At 42.9% G+C, this 22,491-nt stretch overlaps 1 protein-coding gene and 1 non-coding gene across 4 annotated transcripts; one reads left to right on the top strand and one right to left on the bottom strand.

Moving 5' to 3' along the window:
• The first annotated feature begins 2,465 nt into the window (after positions 1 to 2,465).
• Positions 2,466 to 13,547, top strand: ZNF311 (zinc finger protein 311). Of its 3 annotated transcripts, none has more exons than XM_050788394.1 (8): positions 2,466 to 2,540; positions 2,875 to 3,125; positions 3,977 to 4,096; positions 4,448 to 4,529; positions 7,988 to 8,079; positions 8,424 to 8,550; positions 9,190 to 9,294; positions 11,754 to 13,547. In XM_050788394.1, exons 3-8 carry the CDS (start codon positions 4,088 to 4,090, stop codon positions 13,331 to 13,333), a joined length of 1,995 nt encoding a protein of 664 aa, XP_050644351.1. In that variant the 5' UTR covers positions 2,466 to 2,540; positions 2,875 to 3,125; positions 3,977 to 4,087; the 3' UTR covers positions 13,334 to 13,547. The 3 variants fall into 3 exon arrangements, with proteins under 3 accessions (XP_050644351.1, XP_050644349.1, XP_050644350.1); XM_050788392.1 differs by having other exon boundaries at positions 3,977 to 4,171; XM_050788393.1 differs by lacking the exon at positions 2,466 to 2,540 and having other exon boundaries at positions 2,554 to 3,125; positions 3,763 to 4,171.
• Positions 13,548 to 19,942: 6,395 nt separating this feature from the next.
• TRNAL-AAG (transfer RNA leucine (anticodon AAG)) lies at positions 19,943 to 20,024 on the bottom strand. The gene has a single exon. It is a non-coding gene; the product is annotated as a tRNA-Leu (tRNA).
• Between the last annotated feature and the right edge of the window lie 2,467 nt (positions 20,025 to 22,491).

Raw genomic sequence — 22,491 nt, 5'->3', positions numbered from 1 at the left:
AATTCTGCATTAGTTATCAACTGATGCACTATCCTAAAACTTAGAACCAAACATCGGTTGCAGTTTCCTCACTCAAAACCATTCCCCTGTTTCTGCAGACCAGAAGTCTGGGAGCAGCTTGGCTGGTGGTTCTGCGTATATCCTCAGGTTGCACCCAAGACATCATTCGGGACTGCAGTCATCTGAAGGCTTTACTAACATAGAAAGATCCACTTCCAAACTCACTCATGTGGCTGCTGGCAGGAGGCTTCAGTTCCTCACCACATGGGCCTCTCCTTACAACATGGCATTTGGCTTTCTCACGGTTGTGTGATCTAAGAAAGAAAAAGAGACCAAAACAGAAGTCATAGATTATTCTATAACCTAATATTGGAGATAATGTAGCATCAGCCAGGTGCGGTGGCTCATGCCTGTAATTCCAGCACTTTGGGAGGTCAAGGCAGGCAGATCACTTGAGGCCAGGAGCTTAAGACCAGCCTGGCCAACATGGTGAAACCCCATCTCTACTAAAAATATAAAAATAAGCTGGGCATGCTGGTGCATGCCTGTAGTCCCAGCTATTTGGGAAACTGAGGCAGGAGACTCACTTAAACCCAGGAAGTGGAGATTTTAGTGAGCCAAGATGGCGCCACTGCACTGCAGCCTGGGCAACAGAACAAGACTCTGTCTCAAAAAACAAAACAAATTAAAAAAAACATAGCATCACTTTTACCAGATCATCCAGTCACACAAACCAACCATGGTACAATGTGGAAGGGGGCTACACAAGGATGTGAATGCTGGACAGTAGGGCCCAGCCAGCCATTTTGTAGGATGGCTATCACATTTTGTAAGATGGTTACCATTGATGGCACCTAAGGCACAACTGCTTTTTCTGAAAATTGGCAATTATGTTGAAAATTAAATAGTCTGTCTTTCCTGTACAAACTACATTTCAGGATAACCGAATAGCCCTGAGTTGTTAAATTGATGAATGAAAGTTTTTCTTGCCGGGCGCGGTGGCTCAAGCCTGTAATCCCAGCACTTTGGGAGGCCGAGACGGGTGGATCACGAGGTCAGGAGATCGAGACCATCCTGGATAACACGGTGAAACCCCGTCTCTACTAAGAAATACAAAAAACTAGCCGGGCGAGGTGGCGGGCGCCTGTAGTCCCAGCTACTCGGGAGGCTGAGGCCGGAGAATGGCGTGAACCCGGGAGGCGGAGCTTGCAGTGAGCTGAGATCCGGCCACTGCACTCCAGCCTGGGCTACAGAGCGAGACTCCGTCTCAAAAAAAAAAAAAAAAAAAAAAAAAAAAAAAAAAAAAAAAAAAAAAAAAAAAGAAGAAAGTTTTTCTTTATAGAGGAATTCTAACTAATAAATGTGAAAAACTTATTGAATTAGAAAAATTACAATTTTACAACCTCTATTAAAATAGTTGATTTTGGCAAAACTCATCGGTGGCTGAATCTATCAGATTAAAAACCAGTGGGAAAGTTTACATGGAGGGATTCAGCTGTCAAGTATTAAACCCGTTGGTCAATCTTAGCATCAAAAACATTATATGCTCCCTGATGTATGGCAAAAAGTATACAGCACCACCTAAGGATTCTTACCAACAAAGTTAAACCTAACTCTAATCAAACCTTTAGAGGTAACATCAAGTTTTACAGGAAATATAAGGCTAGAGAAACTAATAAAATGGGGACACAAATAGACAAAGCCAGCATGTAGAACATTTAGGACAACGTCCCAATTTGTTCAATTAGTTGACTATATGAGGGGCAGCGGAAGAGAAGGATGGAAGGTAGAACTAATTCAGATGTGAATTTTAAAAGAATTAAGACACATGCCCAAATTAAACATATGGACTTTAGATCTTGAATGAAAAAGAAAACAAATGTAAGAAGCATATGTATATATTTAGGGAAATATAATATGGACTTGGTATTAGATGATAACCAGGAATTCGTTTGTTAAATGGGATAATAGTATTGTGATTCTGTAGGAAAATATCCTTTTTAAAAGAAATGCATAATGAAGTTGAAAGTAACATATTTGGGGTTTGCTTTAAAACGTTTCAGCAAGAAAAAAATGGAGATGGATGAAACAAGTGTGGCAGAATTTTATGTATTTTTAAATGTAAATGATGGATATATGCGGGTTAATTATACTTTTCTTTCGACTTCTGCATAGGCTTAAAATAATCTTTGCTTTTGAAAAAAAATTCAATTATTTGTCTTCTTAGTTAATATTTAAAAGTAACTTTTTCACATATTTGTTACAAAACTTCTGTCCATTCCTATCTAGAGGTTCCTCTACATGGGAAAAATGGGGCAAAAGTGCAACATTTCTGCAACGCCTTTGCACCCGCCATAAACGCACGAGAACTCCTACAAGGCTGAGCCGCGACGAGGAGGGCGGAGAGTTTGAGGGAACGCCTAGACCAGAGAGTTGATGCCTTTCCTAGAAAATCACCGGAAATGATAATTGGCGGACTAGGAAGTGGAGTTTCTATATAGTTCTGTTTCTCTTTTCTTGGGGAGAGTGTCTGCGGGAAGGTCTGTGCTTTGGGCCGGCTTGGGTCGGGATTTGCAGATGAGAGGAGTCTGGCGCCGCCGCACCTCTCACCTAAATACCCGGGCCCCTGGGGTTGCAGGCAGGGGCGGGGCTTTGGGGTCAGATTTGAGGAGGGGGGTCTACTGCGGTTTCCTCCCTCGAAGCCATTCCCCAAAATGAGCTTTTCCCGCCTGTCTGCCCTACCTCCTCCCCTCGTCTTGTTCCCAGGAGCCCCTGACCCATTCTGGGTTTTTTTTGTTTGTTTGTTTTTGTTTTTTTTGAGACGGAGTTTTGCTCTTGTCACCCCTGACCCATTCTTTTTATTCTTCTCTACAGCACCCATTCATATATTCATTCAGTCAGCTAATTTTGAATCCAGCACATACTATTGCAAACACTGTTTTAGGCGTTGAGAATACAACAGTGAACAAGACGACAAAAATTCCTGCGCTCACGGAGCCTAAAAGCCTACATTTTAGCGAGGGTAGAACGACCATAAACAGTGTATATATTAATAAGTCACTTATGCACCATATTGGAAAGTGATAAAGTGCTATAGAGAAAAAGAAGAATTCACGTAAAGCAAGGTAAGGCACATCAGGATTGGAAGGAGGGGATAAGTTGCAATCTTAAATAAGGCACTTAGTTAACGTAGACCTCCTTGGGAAGATGACATATAAGAAAACACTTGAAGGAGGCAAGATTATTAGCCGTGGAGATCGCTTGAGGTGAAGGGAGCAGCCAATGGAAAGGCCCTAAGATGGAAGGAAGGAAGGTCGGTGTGGCTGAAGAAGATTGAGGGAGTGGGAGAAGAGTAGAAGGTGTTGAGAATCACACATCCCGTAGACTTGTGTGCCACTCTTAAGACTTCAGCTTTTATTTTGAGTGAGCAGGAGAGGAAGTTAGAAGTAGTGGGCACATTCAGTAGGGCCTTGCATACCTCTGTAAGGACTTCAGCTTTTATTCTAAGTAAGGTTGAGCCACTGGAGAGTTTTCAGCAGAAAGATGAAATGATCCAACTCAAGTTGTAAACGGACCACTCAAACTGCTCTATTAAGAAAGACAGGAGGAAGGCAAGGATTGAAGAAAGGAGACCAGTTAGAAGGCTACCACAGTAATGGAAAGGAGGGGAGATAGCAGGTGACGGTGGCTCAGAAAAAGGTGGTAGCAATAGAGATTGTATTCTAGATATGTTCACATTTTCAGTTTGTCTTCCTGCCTTAGGTTCTCAGTGACTCCCTGTTTTTTTCTGTGGTCACATTCCTCTTTTCCCTTCACCAAATATGCAAGGAAACAAGAAGTGAGATCACAGCTGGTTTAGTGTTGCTAATGAAACCCAAATCCAGGGCAGTGTTTGACACATTAAGCCAAACAGCAGCTGCCCTGTGGGTCAGAAGGGCCCTTTGGCTGGCACCACCAAAATATGTGTTCTCCAAAGGAGGCTGGCATCAACTGGAGCCACTTCACAGCTTGTTTGAGAACTGGATCTGACCAGTAGGAAGAAACCAGGACAGCAGTGGAAGACTGTTAAAGAAACCTGGGTAAAAAGATGCAGGAGGTAAGAAGAGGAGGATCTGTGATATATCACAAGGAGGAAGAAGGAGAAGTGAGTCCAAGAAAGAAGGAAAGCAATGTGAGTGGTGGTGTGTCTGACTGTAGATACTGTTGGAGGTATCTTCTCCTAGATACTGTTTTTCCTGCTTGACCGGGTGATCATTAAAGCTTTGTAGTTGTAGATGCCATTTCTAATTTTCATAAGGTATTAGGAACTGAGTCTATTATTTTCTTCCCTCTTTTGGTATTTCTGGGAGACGGTTTCCATGGATAGACCTGTATGGTTGCTTGCATCTTCCTGTGTGTTTTTCTCACCTTCATAACTTCCCTGAATTCATTCTATGCCTTGCGATAGGTTGTGCTGTCAGATGAGATTTCAGGACCACCAAGCCAGCTGCTTTGGACCCCCCAGGATACCCAGCTCCCTCAGGAAAGAGGTGAGGTACACAGGAGATTGTGGCAGGAGTCATGGCAGCTGAGAAGGGAGTAAGGACACAGAGTGGGTACAGAATGCTACACTGGGGCCCAAAAATCTGTTCATTAATGAGCATTTATAGAAAGTCTTATTTTGTTTCTATACTAGGCTTGGATCAATATCTTAGAGGAACTAAATATTCAGTTTTTGTCTGTATCTTAAATTTTGAAAAAAATTCATAAAAGATTCTACAAAGCAATTTATCAGAGAGACTCAGTGCAGTCAGACATTTACTATTTGTATAACTTGAGATATATGGTAAATATTCACACATAATATTTTACACTTGTAAAACTTGTGGTATAATTCAGTAATTCCGACCCAAGCATAATTTTGCCAACATGTAAAATTTGAATATATACAATTTTATTTCTGCAGACCTTTTTGGAGCCCTGATACTTTTAAATGATGTATAGATAGCTCCGAAATATGAAATAAAGCAGTGACAAAAGAAGAAGCAAAAGTTTTCCCATTGAAGCCCTGTGCTCTTTGGGGGCTTATGTGAGGAGGAAAAGTGGTTAAGATTTGTATAAAAGCTGATGGTGGGCCGGTCGCAGTGACTCATGCCTGTAATCCTAGCACTTTGGGAGGCCTAGGTGGGTAGATCACTTGAGGTCAGGAGTTCATGACCAGTCTGGCCAATATGATGAAACCCCATCTCTACTAAAAATACAAAAAGTAGCCAGGCGTGGTGGCATGCATCTGTAACCCCAGTTACTCAGGCTGAGGCAGAAGAATCGGTTGAACCCAGGAGGCGGAGGTTGCAGCAAGCTGAGATCATGCCACTACACCCCAGCCTGGGCAACAGAGTAAGACTCTGTCTCAAAAAAAAAAAAAAAAAATGCTGTTGGAGGTGCAACCTAGGAGATGGTATATAGCAATTCAGGAGTCATAAAACCAGACCCAGAAAGGCACAGACTTTTGGACAGAGGAGTAGGCACATTCAAAAGTAAGCTTTTTAGTATATGTTACCTGCAAAAAATAAAAACAAAATGTGTTTCTAGATATAGTGTTGAAACATCCAGAGGAAGAATCCTGAAATTCTGCTGTACAAGGGATCACAAATGAGAATTAATAATATGGAACATAACTTTTTTATAAATTTAGAAATAGAAAATAATAGCTATTGCTAAACTCGGATGCACGAGTCTCCCAGTCCTTTTTTTCTCAAAAGATCTTGAAATCTGCTGTGGTGGATTTTCAGGATCAGAAATTCTATAGCCACCTATCATATAATACAATACAAATGTATTAATCTCATCCCACAAAATATCTGTATAGTGCTCTAACGAAAAGTTTTATGTTGTTTCTTCATGTAGCCTGTTTCCTAAATTCACTTTTAACTTGAGAGGAATAACTAACCTTTCAATTTCTAAAGCTAAAGCTAAAAAATAAAGCTTATGAATCACTATGAGTGATAGACTTTCCCAGTTGTGAAGAAGATATGGTAAAAACCAGTAGGGACGTATATGGAGGGGAATGAGTTACATAGGGGTATGCTTTTGTCAGAGTTTCTCTAAGGGTACATTTAAGACATGTGCATTTCATTATATGCAAATTTTACCTCAAAAAAGAATGTAAACAAATATTGAACTTCCAGTTAATGATATATATGTTAAAGTGTTTAGGGGTAAAGTGTACTGATGCTTTCAACTTACTTTGAAATTATTCAAAAAATAAAATACATTAATGAACAATAGAGGAATAGATAAATGAATAAGTGTGTGATAAAGCAAATACACAGAACGTAAATTCTGGAATGTAAGTGATTGATATATGGATATTTCCTATATAATTTTTTCAATTTTTCTATGTACTTGAAAATATTCATAATAAAATAATGGTTGAAAACATCCAATTGAGAGCTTTAAGTGTATTAATGTTATAAGGAAAAGAACTGTTATGTAACATTAACAAGGCACAAACATGTGTCTTCTGTGAGTTGTGTGCCATCCAGGTGAGTTTAGACTTTTTGAGACAGTTATAAAGGAACTCGGAGCTTTTAGAGTGAGACAGAGAAAAAACTGTATGGAACCACCACGACTGAGATGCAGCCTTGGTCTTGGTCAAAAGCTGTAAGTAGCTGAAACTAAAGAAAAGTCTTCTTGGGCAATTTCAGTGAAAAGAAATCAGCTTGGTTCTAAAATCAGGTTTTGGTAAAAATGGAATGATAGTCTTGAGGGTCTAAAGCCAAAGGGTGATCCTAAAATCTTACCAATAGATTACTTTGACCCTACTGGTGTCTTACTAGCAGAAAGCAATTATTCAGATTTGGACTTAGGGATGTGTTGATAAACTATCAAGAAAAACAAGGCACCTTAAACATTGAAGCTACAGAAAGATTGAGCTGGCCTACAAGGAATAAAGTCAGGCCCTATTAATTAGTAATATGAATCTACTTCTCAGCCGGGCATGGCGGCTCACGCCTGTGATCCCAGCACTCTGGGAGGCCAAGGCGGGCAGATCACGAAGGCAGCAGATTGAGACCTCCTGGCTAACACAGTGAAACCCCGTCTCTACTAAAAATACAAAAAATTAGCCAGGAGTGGTGGTGGGTGCCTGTAGTCCCAGCTACTTGGGAGGCTGAGGCAGGAGAATGGCGTGAAGCCAGGAGGTGGAGCTTGCAGGGAGGCGAGATGGTGCCACTGCACTCCAGCCTGGGCAACAGAGTGAGACGAAGTCTCAAAAAAAATAAAAATAAAAACTACTTCTCACCCAATCATATGAATTATACCTGAACACTTGGACATTCTTAATAAAGTTTATTTTGCATTTTAAAACGCTGTGTGTGCTATACTATATTGATGTAGGGAGGATAGCTCGGTACTAGGGAATTAGTAGGAAAGAGGTGCAAAATCGGGAAGAATGATTCTTCTCTAATAAGAGTAAGGAAAAAAATTTGTAACAAACTACTGGAGGTAGACCAGCCATTAAGTTACCAGAAGAAGTAAGCATCTCTGGATGCTTTTGTTCAACACGCACACATGTACACACGCACATGTGCAGACACACACACACACTCTTTCACTCTCCTTCTACCCCAAGTATTTTGGAAGAAATGACTTCAGTATTCAAATACAGGAAGAAGGGTTATTCCAAACCAGGGAGTAAGTGATTTGGGCCTTTTTACCAGATGTTTGGCGAGGGGGAAAGTTTATTCCAGGGCAGAGAGCACAGGAAAACAGTAGTTGAGAGAGGAGGAGAGTGCACTTCCAAGAGACGTCTTGGCTGCTGTGCCGGGGCCTGATGCCCAACACTGGAAGCTGAGACTAGAAAAATAATGAAGAGGAAGGAAACTGTAAGGCAGTAGCCTAAAACCCTAGGTTAGAGCTGCAGAAGCTTCTACATTTGAGGAAGAGAAGATGAATGCAGGAGTAATACCGTGCTAAATTGACTCTTGGCTTACTTATCTTCCCTCAGCTCTATTACCTGCCCAGTGTCCTGCCTTCACTAAAGATGGAAGCCAAGGAAACCTGCTGCAAGCAGATATCACACTGATGAGCCAGGCCCAAGTGAGCTGAGGCCCCTTTCCTCCTTCTGGAAGATACATCACTACCTCCAAAATATGGCCTTATTTTCACTGCATTCTCTGGCTGTGCAACTCCTAAATCAGGGTTCTCCCTCTCATAAGGAACATTTTGTTGCGTGATAAACCACTTGTGGGTTGTTTTCTCTTTCATTTTTTTTTTTGCTATCAAAACCCCAAGCTCCCTTTCATCTCATTTGTAAATATCCAACAAAAGGGAAGAGCCTTTCACATCTATAAACCTCCTCCTTGCAAATTCCTTTCTTCTGCCCCTGTTTCCTGAGGAAACTATGGTGTTTTCTCCCGGATAACAGGAGCATATTATTTCAGGAGTCAGTGACATTCGAGGATGTAGCTGTGAACTTCACTAACAGGGAGTGGCAGAGTCTGACCTACGCTCAAAGGCATCTCTATAAGCATGTGATGTTGGAAAATTATGGGAACATGGTATCACTTGGTAAGGACCTTCCCTGCACTTGACTTAACGCTTTCTACCTTCTTTTTTTATTATTTAATTGCTTTATTTATTGATGTATATGAGGTCTCATATTGAAAGTCAGAGTCCCTATTCTTTATCATCAGGATCTTGCCCAAAAATTAAGAGTTTTGAGTTGCCTCTGTTACATAGCAAGATAATTTTTGGCTAACTTAGCTGCTGTTTTTTGATTTGGAATAAGAGTCTGCCTGAGTGAAAAGGAGACACTTAGCTTCTGTTTTCTCTGGGTTCTTGCTTCCTCAAGCCTCTCATTTTTTTATGAGGTGTTCTATATTCCACTCCTAGTCATGAACTACCTTCTAGGTGCCTGAAACTGATAGTCTTCCTATACAGACTCCCATTCTCCTAAACAAAAACAAAATAAAATAAAAGACAGGAAAGCACACCCAAATGACTGTTTCCCAGAACCTTCTCTTTCCTTCTGAGTGTGACTTTTCTGAGAAAGTCCCCAAACATGTTCTTTTACATGTTACTAGACCCCTGAAAACCCGTTTTCTCTAAATTAACATTTATTTCCTGTTTCCATATGCAAACAGAAGGATCAGGGCTAAGCATTAAGTTATATGTTACTCTACACACTTATTTCTTTTCTGCAACCAGGATTTCCATTTCCTAAACCTCCTTTAATCTCTCATCTGGAGCGAGGAGTAGAGCCCTGTGTGCAGGATCCACAGGACAGGGAGTCCCTAAGCTGCTCCTATCCAGGTGAGTAATAGAGAAACTTTTCAGTTCCCTCTTATTTTCCATGTGACATGATGGTTATGGAACATTCTCGGTGGATCATCCAGCCCAAAGGGCCCAGAAAGGAAACCCATTTAGGAAACTTAAGGAAAAGAAAATTGAAACAATGACAAACTATTTGGGCAGTTATTCTGTCATTATCTGATTGGTTCTTTGCAACCTATCTAATAGATTTTTGCAATTTGGCCTTCAAAAAAAACTCAGAGGCTGGGCACGGTGGCTCACGCCTGTAATCTCAGCACTTTGGGAGGCCGAGATGGGCAGATCACCTGAGGTCAGGAGTTTGAGACCAGCCTGGCCAATATGGTGAAACCCCATCTCTACTGAAAATACAAAAATTATCTGGGTGTGGTGGTGCGTGCTGGGTGTAATCCCAGCTACTTGGGGGGTCTGAGGCAGCAGAATCATTTGAACCCAGGAGACAGAGCCGAGATCACACCACTGCACTCCAAGCCGGGGGCACAGAGTGAGACTCCACCTCAAAAAAAAAAAAAAGCTCAGAATATTTATCACCCTTCTGTGTATCAGTTACTCCAGGGCTCATAAATTGAGACAGGTGAGAGGCATTCTACGCAGAAGGAATAACATGTGAGAAAGCACTGAGGAATAAAAGAATATGAACTGTGAGTTGTTCAGTATGAGTACAGCAAGGGACTTAGAATAGCTTTGGGGAGGTTCATAAGTAGTAGAAAGGGGCAAGATCACGATATGATGTCTGTTTTTTGGGAGTTTTCTCCAGGAATTTAAACTGCAAAACTTGAAATAGTAACAGCTAATATTGATTAAAGTACTTCAGTGTGGCATGTGCTTTACAAACATTAACTCATTTAATTATCATAGGCAGCCTAGAGCTCATTTTATAGATAAAGCAACTGAGGCAAAGGAGAAGTGAAGGCGTCCTCCCAAGTTCACACAGGTATTAAGAGTTATTAAGTGTCATACTAGGATTTGAACCTAGGCAGTCTCACTCTAGAGCCAGGACTCTTGACGTATGCTTTACGTTCTTCCTGTCTGGTTAACTGTGGAGTGCCACTGAAGTATTTTAAGCTAAAAAGTGACATGATTAGACTTGATTTTCAGAAAGAATAATCTGGAAGCAGTGTAGAGGATGGATTAGAAGGGATTCAGGCTAAAGGATGTTTGAGGGATATAGCAATTAGTGAGTGAGAATGCCCTGGCAGTGGAAATAAAGAGGAAGAGATAGAGTTCAGAGATAATATTAACAAGATGCATTTGGAGTCTTCGGTTGCCAGCAATAGAATTAACCCAAGCTAGCTTAAGCAGAAAAACATGAATTTATTTATTATTCAGGATGTGTCATAGGACCTAAGGGCAGGTATGTGTCAGGACCTAGAAGAGACTCGAAACCATCAGGGCCCTCTTTCCAACTGTATTCCCTGCATCTTTGTGAGTCAGCTTCATTCTTCTTTCTAGACAAATTGACCTCTGCTTCTCAGACCAGATGGTAGAACATTCCCTCGTCTGTACCAAATACCATCCCACCACCACTAGTTCTCAAATTTAAGTGCTAAAGACTGAGCTACTCTTAAAGCTGGCCTTACCTGCCTTCAGATCACAATTCTAAAGTCCAGGATGAGAGAATCTGGCCTGGTTTGGGTCAGGTATTGCGCGGATCTAATCTGTCCCAACCAGATGTGCTGAGTCACATAATAGAAATACGGCTCTCCAGGGCCCACCCTTGGGAGCAAAGCAGACAGTTCCTTGAAAAGGGACTGCATCAGCATTTCAACACCTCCTCTGTAACTCTCTTCACAGGTAGAGTTTGTAAAATGTTAGCTGGGTAAATACGAGGGAGATAGAATTGAAGATTATTTCGTTTTGTGGCTTAGATGACTAGGTATATAGAGTTTACACTCACTAAACTAAGAGACTATAGAGGAGTAGGTTTTTAAGGATTTTTTATAAAGTGTGCTGAGTTTAAAATATTTCAAGGCCGGGCGTGGTGGCACACACCTGTAATCCCAGCACTTTGGGAGGCTGAGACAGGTGGATCACAAGGTCAGGAGTTCGAGACCAGCCTGGCCAATGTAGTGAAACCCCGTCTCTACTAAAAATACAGAAATCAGCCGGGCATGGTGGCAGGCGCCTGTAATCCCAACTACTCGGGAGGCTGAAGCAGGAGAATCACTTGAATCTTGGAGGCAGAGGTTGCAGTGAGCTGAGATTGCACCATTGTACTCCAGCCTGGCCAGCAAAGAGACTCAATCTCAAAAAAAAATAAAAATAAAAAATAAGATATCTCAATACTTTTCATCATTTCAGCCTGTTCTGACTTTTGGCCACAACGTCAGTAATTTTTCCAGCACGGAAAAGTTATTTACTCTTCAAACAGCTTAACATTGCTTCACCCCTCCCATCTCACTTATTTTCTTTCCTCTGACATTTGTATTTTCTTGTTAAAGTGTCAACTGATAAGATGTGGCCTGAGAATGAAAAGGCAAGTTCACAACAACAGATTTTTGAAAATGAAGAAGCCTACTGGATGAAATCTAACAGTCTCCTAAAAGTTGATTCCCAGGATCCTGAGGTTAGAGAAGTTTGTGTTCAGGAAGTCAAATTAGAGAATCAATGGAAAACACCTATAAGGGAGAAACTGAGAGAAGAGAAAGAAGGCTCTGAGGAAGTAACCTGCAAAAAAAGAAAGAACCAGAAGGTGCTTAGAGAAAACCCGAATCCAAACTCAAAATACAGTCAATGTAATAGTACAGCACAGAAACTCCATGAATGTGCCAGGTGTGGCAAAAACTTCAGTTGGCACTCAGATCTAATTCTCCATGAGCAGATTCATTCTGCTGAGAAACCCCATGTGTGTGATGCGTGTGGGAAAGCATTCAAGACCAGAAATCAGCTTTCTGTGCACCAGATAATCCACACAGGGGAGAAACCTTTTAACTGCATCCAGTGTGGGAAGGCTTTCAACAGTAGATCAGCTCTTTGCCGACATAAAAAAACCCACAGTGGGGAGAAGCCTCACGAGTGCAGGGACTGTGGGAAGGCCTTCAAGACCAGGAACTGTCTGTGTATGCATCAGCTCATCCACACTGGAGAGAAGCCTTACGAATGTAACTGCTGTGGGAAGGCCTTCCAGTTTAAGCATTCCCTTACCATCCATGGCAGAATCCACACTGGAGAGAAGCCATATGAATGTGAGGAGTGCGGGAAGGCCTTCAGCGGGAGTTCAGACCTCACCAAACACATAAGAATCCACACTGGGGAACGACCTTATGAGTGCAGCGAGTGTGGAAGGGCCTTCAGTCGGAGCTCAGACCTAAGCAAGCACAAACGAATCCATATTAGGGAGAAACACTATGGGTGCCCCCAGTGTGGAAAAGACTTCAGCATCAAGGCAGAACTCACCAAACACAGAAGGATGCACACTGAAGAGAAACGTTACAGGTGTGAGGAGTGTGGGAAAGCCTTTCGTCATAACTGTAAGCGCCGGGCTCATGAACGAGAGCACACCGGGGAGAAGCCCTATCAATGCGGAGATTGTGGGAAAACCTTCCAAGACCGGCACTGCCTTACCATCCATCAGAGAATCCACACTGGAGAGAAACCTTACAAATGTTTAGAGTGTGGGAAAGCTTTCGGTGGGAAGTCAAACTTGACCAATCACCAAAGAATTCACACTGGAGAGAAGCGTCACAAATGTGAGGTATGCGGAGTGGCCTTCCATCATAGTTCAGTCCTGAGGCAACACAAAAGAATCCACACTGGTGAGAAGCCATACACCTGCAGTGAGTGTGGCACGTCCTTCCGTCAGGGCTCAGCTCTGATTGGACATAAGCGAGTTCATACTGGAGAGAAACCTTATGAATGTGAGGAGTGTGGAAAAGCTTTTAGAGTGAGCTCAAATCTTACTGGACATAAGAAAAGAAAACATCAAGTATGGAGAACCCATGAACTTGATGGGAGTAGGAAATCCCTCTCGCCAGTAACTGTTTCTCAGACCTCAGCAGTTAGTATTTTGACCAGTGCCTGAGTATAACAATTCTGGTGTTACTTTCTGTTTTTCCTACCTCGTAGGCTGGTCCTTCTGTCTCCTATATTAGTTATTCCTGATTTCCTGACCCTTAATTGTGAGATTCCCCAAAGACATTGTTCTTTACGTTCTTATTCAGTATTTTTTCAGTGAGCACATTTACTTCCAAGAGTTTATCAATCTTCCTAATAATAATAAACACTTATTAGTGCTTGCTGTGTCCTAGGCACTGTTCTAAGGGATTTACACATTTAAACTTTTTAAATCCATACAACATCCCTATGAGATCAGGAATTTGAGGCACAGAAAGATTAACAAACTTGCCCAGGATCACATAACTATTAAATTCTGTGCTCAGGCTTTCCTAGGCAATTCCCATATGCGTGCACCACATCCTTCAGACATGAAGTTATACCTCAGTTCAGCACAAAACAGTTTTTAATTTATAAACACCAATCATTTTTAGCAATTTTTTAAACATAAAGCTAGAATGGTACTTCTCCATATTGTATCAGGATTGCTGAGATTCAAAGTGAAAAGGGAGACAGGGAGAGAACAGGTTTAGAAATCACAGATAAGAGCTGGGCACGGTGGTTCAGGCCTGTAATCTCAGCACTTTGGGAGGCTGAGGAGGGAGGATCACGAGGTCAGGGGTTCAAGACCAGCCTGGCCAATATGGTGAAACCCTGTCTCTAATAAAAATACAAAAATTAGCCAGGCGTGGTGGTGCACACCTGTAGTGCCAGCTACTCAGGAGGCTGAGGCAGGAGAATCGCTGGAACCCAGGAGGCGGAGGTTGCAATGAGCCAAGATCATGTCACTGCACTCCAGCCTGGGTAACAGAACGAGACTCCATCTCAAAAGAAAAAAAGAAAGAAATTACTAGCCTGACCTCCAGAAGTCTTTTGATGTTTACTAAACACACAAAATGAACATTTTGAGAGCGTATTTTTTTAGTAAATTTTAGACTTTTACCAGGTAAAAAAGATATGTCTTGAAAATTTTGAAGGACTACTTTATGAACAGTGGGTTAATCTTGTTCTGCAACTATCCCAGACTAGAATTACAGTCCACAAGTAGAAGCTACAGGACATCTGTACATTTAGGAGATACTCAACTGGAACAGATTCTGCCCTAAGGTAATAAGTTTGGTAAGAATAATGCTGAAGAAATTCAAAGGTCAGGTTCATAGTTGAATGATAAAACATGTTGCTTGAAACCCTAAGATATCTGTAGTTCTAATTCTGAAGAGTTACCAAACAAGAGTTAGTCTAAGTTATAATTTACATATAAAAATCACCAGGTAAAACTCACTTTTTTAAATCTAATTACGTTCTACATGCAAACAAAATTTTTACCAGGAACATTGATATTATGAGATTCTTTTTACTTTACCTTCACAAAAGAAATAGAGAATGCCCATTTCATTTAAGTTTAAGAAAGATTATAAGATACTTCTTGGTAAGGATCGTAGCTTGACTACGTGTATCTGGTATTGCTCCCCCTCAGAACTACACTAATGCTACAGTAAAACCATTCATAATCAGGAAGAATGACAGAGGAAACAACTACAAAATTTTGGAAACTGAAAAATGGATAAGTAGTAATGACATTGAATCTAAGAAAGCCAAATTTTAGCCTGAAGGGGGCAAGTAAAGGACAAATCTGACCAGGCATAGTGGTTTACATGTGTAGTCCCAGCACTTTGGGTGGCCGAGATGGGAGGATCACTTGAGATCAGCAATTTGAGACCAGCCTGGCCAATACGGTGAAACCCTGTCTCTCTATTAAAAATACAAAAATTAGCTGGGCTTGGTGGCGCATGCCTATAGTCCCAGCTACTGGAGAGGGGGAGGGGGAGGTGGCAGTTAGCCGAGATTGCACCACTGCACTCCAGTCTCTGGGCAACAGAGTGAGACTTCTAAAAAAAAAAAAAAAAAAAAAAAAAAAAAGACAAATCTATTTTACATCATAGAATCTTAAACGACTCAAGAATTGGTGGCACCATATACCCCTGGACATGAGGATGAATAGACTAAAATGAGGAGAGTCTGTCAAAGGCTATTTAGGAAGCAAGCAGAGTCCTAGGTCCTCAAGCCCAAAGAAGATTGGAGGTTTATTTTCTGAAGAAGGTTAAACAAAGGATATGTGGGTTAGACACAATCGAGGACAGGAATTCCATTTGAGAAAAGGAGCATTCTGAATGCCGATGCCTCCAGCCTACTTTCCTTGTCTCCCAGAAAGGTAAGGGTCTGGCTTTCACCTCCCAGACAAAAGACAGTTTTCAGTGAGAAATCCAACCAGAATAGACCTGAAGATACATCAGGAGTTTCTCAGCAAGTGGCCTAGCCAGATAACCTGTAGTGAACATAAGCAAGTCATAGTCGTGCCGTCAGAGCTTCCCATAGGTTTTATAGTCGTCCTCTATTAAAAAAAATAAAGTTTATTGGCCAGGCACAGTGGCTCATGCCTGTAATCCCAGCACTTTGGGAGGCTGAGGCAGGCGGATCATCTGAGGTCGGGAGTTCAGGATCATTAGCTGGGCATGGTGGCTCTTGCCTGTAATCCCAGCTACTCGGGAGGCTGAAGCAGGAGAATCGCTTGAACCCAGGAGGCAGAGGTTGCGGTGAGCTGAGATCGTGCCATTGCACTCCAGCCTGGGCAACAAGAGCGAAACTCCATCTCAAAAAAATAAATAAATAAAAAACAAATTTTATTATAGAACATTTCAAATCCATGCAAGAGCAAAGGCAATAGAAAAATGAACTCCATGTACACATCATTCAACTTCAACAATTATTACATCAGGGTTAATCTTGTTTCATCTGTATCCCCACCCATTCCCTCTGCTTAAGATTATTTTCAAGTAAATGACAGAAATTGTGTTTCATCCATAAGTATTTAATTGTCTATAGGAGATAATGACTGTTTAAAAAAACTAATAATATGGGCCAGGCGCGGTGGCTCACGCCTGTAATCCTAGCACTTTTGGGAGGCCAAGGCGGGTGGATTGCCTGAGGTCAGGAGTTCGAGACTAACCTGGCCAACATAGTGAAACGCCGTCTTTACTGAAAATACAAAAATTAGCCAGGCATGGTGGCAGGTGCCTGTAATCCCAGCTACTCGGGAGGCTGAGGCAGGAGAATTGCTTGAACCCAGGAGGCAGAGGTTGCAGTGAGCCAAGATCACACCACGGCACTCCAGCCTTGGCGACAGAGTGAGACTCCGTCTCAAAATAAATAAATAAATAAACTAACTAATAATAGAGCCAGGGGCATGACGGCCTATGCTGTAGTCCCGGCTACTTAAGAAGCTGAAGTGGGAGGACTCCTTGAGCCCTAAAGTTTGAGGTTAGCCTGGGCAATATTGCAAGACCCCCATCTCTAAAACACAAACCAAAAATATAAATAAACTAACACTAGTACAGTTATCATACCTAAACAAAATCATCTACTTGCCAACATCATCAAAGATTCATTCGGTGTTCAAATATTTCTCTAATGCCATTTTTTTCTTAACATTTGAGAAAAAACAGGCCTGGCACCATAGCTGACACCTGTAAGCCCAGTACTTTGGGAGGCCAAGGCAAGAGAATCACTTGGGCTCAGGAGTTCAAGACCAGCCTGGGCAACATAGCAAGACCCTGTCTGTACAAAAAATTCAAAAATTAGTCAGGCATGGTGGTGCACGACTGTGGTCCCAGCTACTCGGGAGAGGAGATTGGGAGGTCAAAGCTGCAGTGAGCCGTGACCATGCCACCACACTCCAGCCTGGGTGACAGAATGAGACCCTGTCTCAGAAGAAAAAAAAAAAGTATTCAAATAAGGTCAATACATTGTGATTAGTTCGTACATATCTTGAGTCTTTTAACATTTAAGTTCTCCCCATATCTCTTTTTTCTTGAAATTTATTTAATGATTAACTAGGTGGTTGGTGCTATTGAGTTTCACAGTTTGGATTTTAATTATTGCACACCTTTGGTAGTATTTAACATGTTCCTCTGTCCCTGTATGTCCTAAAAATTAATAGTTAGATCTAGGGGTTTTAGATTTGGTTTTGGTAAGACTACTTCATAGGCATCAGCACAAGCCTTTTTTGTTTAACATGACTAAAGTAGTCTTCAATAGCCTCCTTGCTTTCTGCTGAAAAGATTTTCCAGGTTCATCTGGTATATTTCCTTAAGAAGACTCTTCTAAAACTAGTACAGGAAAAAAATAGAAGATCTGAATAGTCTGATACCAATTATTTAAGTAGAACCTGTGATATACAGTCCCAGAAAGAAAACTTCAGGCTCAGATGGTTTCACCAGTTAATTCTACTAAACATGCAAGGAAAAATAATCCCAATGTTAAACTCATTTTATGAGGCCTGTGTAACCTTAATACCAAACCATTAAGGAATGATGAGGAAAAACAAACAACACAAGGAAATTATTTTGTTTTTCTTTTTGAGACAGAGTTTCGCTTATCACCCAGCTGGAGTGAAGTGGTGCGATCTTGGCTCACTGCAACGTTTGCCTCCCAGGTTCAAGCGCTTCTCCTGCCTCAGCCTCTTGAGTAGCTGGGATTACAGGCGCCCGCCACCACGCTCGGCTACTTTTTTGTATTTTTAGTAGAGACAGGGTTTCGCCATGTTGTCCAGGCTGGTCTCGAACTCCTGACCTCAGGCGATCTACCCGCCTCGGCCTCCCAAAGTGCTGGGATTACAGGCGTGAGCCACGGCGCCTGGCTGCTGGAAATTTTTTTAAAAAGATAATTACAGGCTATTATCATTCATGAATGTAGTGAGAAAAATCTTGAGACAGTAACAAACAGAATCCAGAAATATACATTTTTTAAAAGATGACATGTCTTGAACAAGTTAAGATTATTCTAGCGGCCGGGCGCGGTGGCTCAAGCCTGTAATCCCAACACTTTGGGAGGCCGAGACGGGCGGATCACGAGGTCAGGAGATCGAGACCATCCTGGCTGACACGGTGAAACCCTGTCTCTACTAAAAAATACAAAAAACTAGCCGGGCGAGGTGGCGGGCGCCTGTAGTCCCAGCTACTCGGGAGGCTGAGGCAGGAGAATGGCGTGAACCCGGGAGGCGGAGCTTGCAGTGAGCTGAGATCCGGCCACTGCACTCCAGCCTGGGTGGCAGAGCGAGACTCCGTCTCAAAAAAAAAAAAAAAAAAAAGATTATTCTAGCATGGAGAAGGTGGACTAGCATTCAAAAATCAGTAAAGGTGTCCAGGCGTGGTGGCTCACACCTGTTATCCCAGCACTTTAGGAGTCCCAGGAGGGAGGATCACTTGAGGTAAGGAGTTTGAGACCAGCCTGGCCAACATGGCAAACCCCCCCCCTACTAAAAATACAAAAATTAGCCAGTGTGGCCTGCACCTGTTATCCCAGTTGGGAACAATTCTGTCATTGTCCTTCTTTCTAACATACAATTCATATGATTTTCTTTTTTTTCTCTTAAATCTGGAACATCATTCAAAATCTACACATAAAAAACTATGTCCTCTTTAGTAGAGTTTGTCGCATATTAGGGCAGTAACTTATCTAATCCTTGTGAACCCCCATGAGAACCCCGCTAAACTCTGAGTTCTGTGGGGCAAGGACGTTCTGTGCTGTTCCCTTGCACATCCTCTCCATACCCTCCCAAACTTTAACTATGAAGCTGGAAGGAGGAAGAGAAGATTAGGGAAGGCTTCCAGGGAGAAACAACTTCCAAGCTAAGGTCTAGAGAATGAGACAGACCGGAAGTATGCAGACAGAACTGCTCGGAGGAGATAGGGCTCCCCTGGAAACCACAGAGATAGGGGGTACTGAGAAGCCCACAGAGAAGGTACCTGGCTGGATGTGTCTGGCAGTTGTAAGGCAAGGCACTGGCACTTTCCCTAGAGTTGTCTCTTCTCTAGTCCAAGCGCGAAGTGAGCACACTACAGAGAGGCTGGAGGAAGAACCGCAGCTGATTCCAAACATAAATTAATCCTTCAGGCTGCGGGCGGTGGTTCAAGCCTGTAATCCCAGCACTTTGGGAGGCCAAGGAGGGAGGATCACCTGAGGATAGGAGTTCAAGACCAGCCTGACCAACGTGGCGAAACCCTGTCTCTACTAAAAATACAAAAATTAGCCAGGGCGTGGTGGTGCGCACCTGTAATCCCAGCCACTCGGGAGACTGAGGCAGGAAAATAGCTTGAACCGGGGAGGCAGAGGTTACAGTGAGCCGAGATCGTGCCGCTGCACTCCAGCCTGGGCGACAGAGCGAGATTCTGCCTCAAAAACAAACAAAATTAATCCTTCAGAGGAACTAGCAGAATCTGTCTTTAGTTACGAGCAGATTGCGAGGGTCGGACGTCCATTCGTTTGTTTGTAATAAAGAAGTATGTGTCATTAAAGTTTTCCTTTTGCTCGTGTCACTCATTGCGGTATCTGAGGCGCCTGGAGTACATTGTCCTCTCAATTACAGAGGAACATTGTTCTGTGGACGGTTATCTCTAGCTCCGTGGTAAACAGAAGTGAAAGAGGAGAAAGAATGGGATTGATACGTAAGAACCATCCATACTGAACATTCGGAAAGGGATTCTCCTAAAAACTGTTCCCAGTGAGAATGAAAAGTGCTTGGCAGCGGTGGGATTCGAACCCACGCCCCCGAAGAGACTGGAGCCTTAATCCAGCGCCTTAGACCGCTCGGCCACGCTACCGTGGGTCGTGGGGGGGTTCCTTTCCGCACTCTCCCTAGTAGAGAATGTCGCCCCCTATGGTGTTTAAGGCCTATCTTTTTTCCCCATTGGGGAATGTTGCCCCCTACCGCGTTTAAGGTGTGTCTTCTCCCCACGACCTCTTCTTCTCTGGAGCTCCCTCCAGTGCCACCAGAGAACTTCCGGCTGCTGTTCAGCCGCGACACACCCCGACCCCCAACACTTTGCTGTCGCACTGATGGGAGCAGTGAGGAAGGAAACCGGCCGATCCTAGACGCCCGTCACTTGTGTCACCGATGTAAGAGGAAGCGGCCTCGCGGACCGAGAGTCCCAGGGGACGCTGTGGGTCGCAGGTTCGCTGTGGAAGGTGACGCCTGCCTGGAGTCCCGACGCTGCTGAGCGAGTTTCGAGTGGTTTGGCCGAGGGAAATCTACGAAAAAAGGGGGCGCCGTGCGAAAGAGCGCAGTTGTAGCTGTTTGTGAAGGTAAAAATTCAGAAGGTGACCCGCGGTCTCCGCAGAAAAGGCACATGACGGTTCAGTTTGAAACTCCAAGATTCGAATCATTTAGAAGTATAGTTGCTGCTGTACTATAATGCAATGAATTGATAAAGTTGTTCTTTGCGTTTCTCTTAGTGCAGGTGACAGCGCATCTGTCTCCTTGGCCCAAAATTTTGACTGAGTCCTAAAATAAAAACGCATTGTGCAAAAAATTATGACAGAAATAAGATCATAATAAAGCAAGCGGTGGAGTTTATTGTTTTGTCATTCATCTTCATTAAAATCAATGCTGACAGAAGTTTTTATCCAATATGCCTATGCCTATGAAAACTAGGCTGTCTTACAAATTCTTTTTTTTTTTTTTTTTTTTTTTTTTTTTGTGAGACGGAGTTTCGTTCTTGCTGCCCAGGCTGGAGTCCAATAGCGCGATCTCGGCTCACCGCAACCTCCGCCTCCTGGGTTCAAGCAATTCTGCCGCCTCAGCCTCCCGAGTAGCTGGGATCACAGGCATGCGCTACCATGCCCGGCTAATTTTGTATTTTTAGTAGAGATGGGGGTTTCTCCATGTTGGTCAGGCTGGTCTGAAACTCCCGACCTCAGGTGATCTGCCCGTTCCGGCCTCCCAAAGTGCTGGGATTACAGGCTTGAGCCACCGCGCCCGGCTGTCTTACAAATTCTTATACTTGAATTGTTCATACGGAATTTATTGCATAGTGCCTGGTGTTAATTTCCTGCGGCTACTGTAACAAATTATCAGAAACTGTGTGTCTAAAAGCAACAGATACATATTCTCTTACAAGTCTGGAGGCCAGAAATCCACAATCAGTATGTGGGCCAAAATCAAGGTGTGGGCTGGGTCCAGCTCGCTCTAGAAACTCTAGGTAAAATCCTATCCTGGCCTTTTCCAGCGTCTGGTGGTTGCTTGTTTACTTATAGCCACATCTCTCCAGCCTTCAAGGTCAGCACCTACAAATATCCCTCTGCTTTGTCTTCATATGGCCTTCACCACCACCAAAAAAAAAAAAAAAAAGGGCTAATTCACTAAAAGTATCTCGTTAATACTGAAAGTTGCAGTACTCTTAGCAATACATTATTTCCTAAGGAAATTACTTTAGGAAAATTACTAAGAAAAAAGATTTCCAAGAAAGCAAAAGCAATATAGTCACTCCCTACTCTTTTTTTTTTTTTTTTTTTTTTTTTTTTTTTTGAGGCAAAGTCTCCCTGAGTCGCCCAGGCTAGAGTGCAATGGCGCTATCTCGGCTCACTGCAACCTCTGCCTCACGGGTTCAAGCGATTCTCCTGCCTCAGCCTCCCGAGTGGCTGGGACTACAGGCACCTGCCACCACGCCCAGCTAATTGTTGTATTTTTCATACAGACAGGGTTTCACCATATTGGTCAGGCTGGTCTCGAACTCCTGATCTTGTGATAAGCCTGCCTCGGCCTCCCGAAATGCTGGGATTACAGGCGTGAGCCACGGCGCCCAGCCTGCTCACGCCCTGCTCTTTCTCCTGGTCTCACTTTCCTTTGTTCCTCCGTATTCCCCAAGGTAGGCGCGCCTCTTTTCTCACTTGCTGTGTCAATCTGGGCTCTCTGCCTGGTTCTCTCAGTCCCTCACAACAGCAATAATCTCCTCTCCACTATCAAGGCTCTATTCTCCTACCAGTTCTAGATCTCTGAGAACAAGATGGCCGAACTAGAGGGAGACTAACCACTTTTTGACAGCTTTAACCTTCAAAGACACAGAGCAACGGTGCCCTCCTGCTAGGTGTTCAATGTTTCATCAGCTGCATCTTGGTCCATCAAAGGCATCAATCCAGAGACTGATTTTCTCTCTGGTGTTTGCATTCCTGCACGATAAACTAGAAGGGTGAAATCAAAATAGAAAAATGGCAGAAATTATTTGAAAGTGACGATATCAACCAGTGAGCACCAGGAATCCATTAACCCGTTCAACAAGTACTGACTGAATG

Source organism: Macaca thibetana, chromosome 4 (assembly GCF_024542745.1).
Source record: "Macaca thibetana thibetana isolate TM-01 chromosome 4, ASM2454274v1, whole genome shotgun sequence".
NCBI lineage: Eukaryota > Metazoa > Chordata > Mammalia > Primates > Cercopithecidae > Macaca > Macaca thibetana.
This window is presented reverse-complemented; position numbering and strand designations above follow the sequence as displayed.

Excerpts from the sequence above, each read along its gene's own strand:
- ZNF311 (XM_050788392.1), top strand. The coding sequence starts at position 4,088 with ATGCAGGAGGTAAGAAGAGGAGGATCTGTGATATATCACAAGGAGGAA. Across the intron at positions 4,172-4,447 it reads CAAGAAAGAAGGAAAGCAAT|GTTGTGCTGTCAGATGAGAT; the intron begins GTGAGTGGTGGT and ends GCCTTGCGATAG. Across the intron at positions 9,295-11,753 it reads CCTAAGCTGCTCCTATCCAG|TGTCAACTGATAAGATGTGG; the intron begins GTGAGTAATAGA and ends TTCTTGTTAAAG.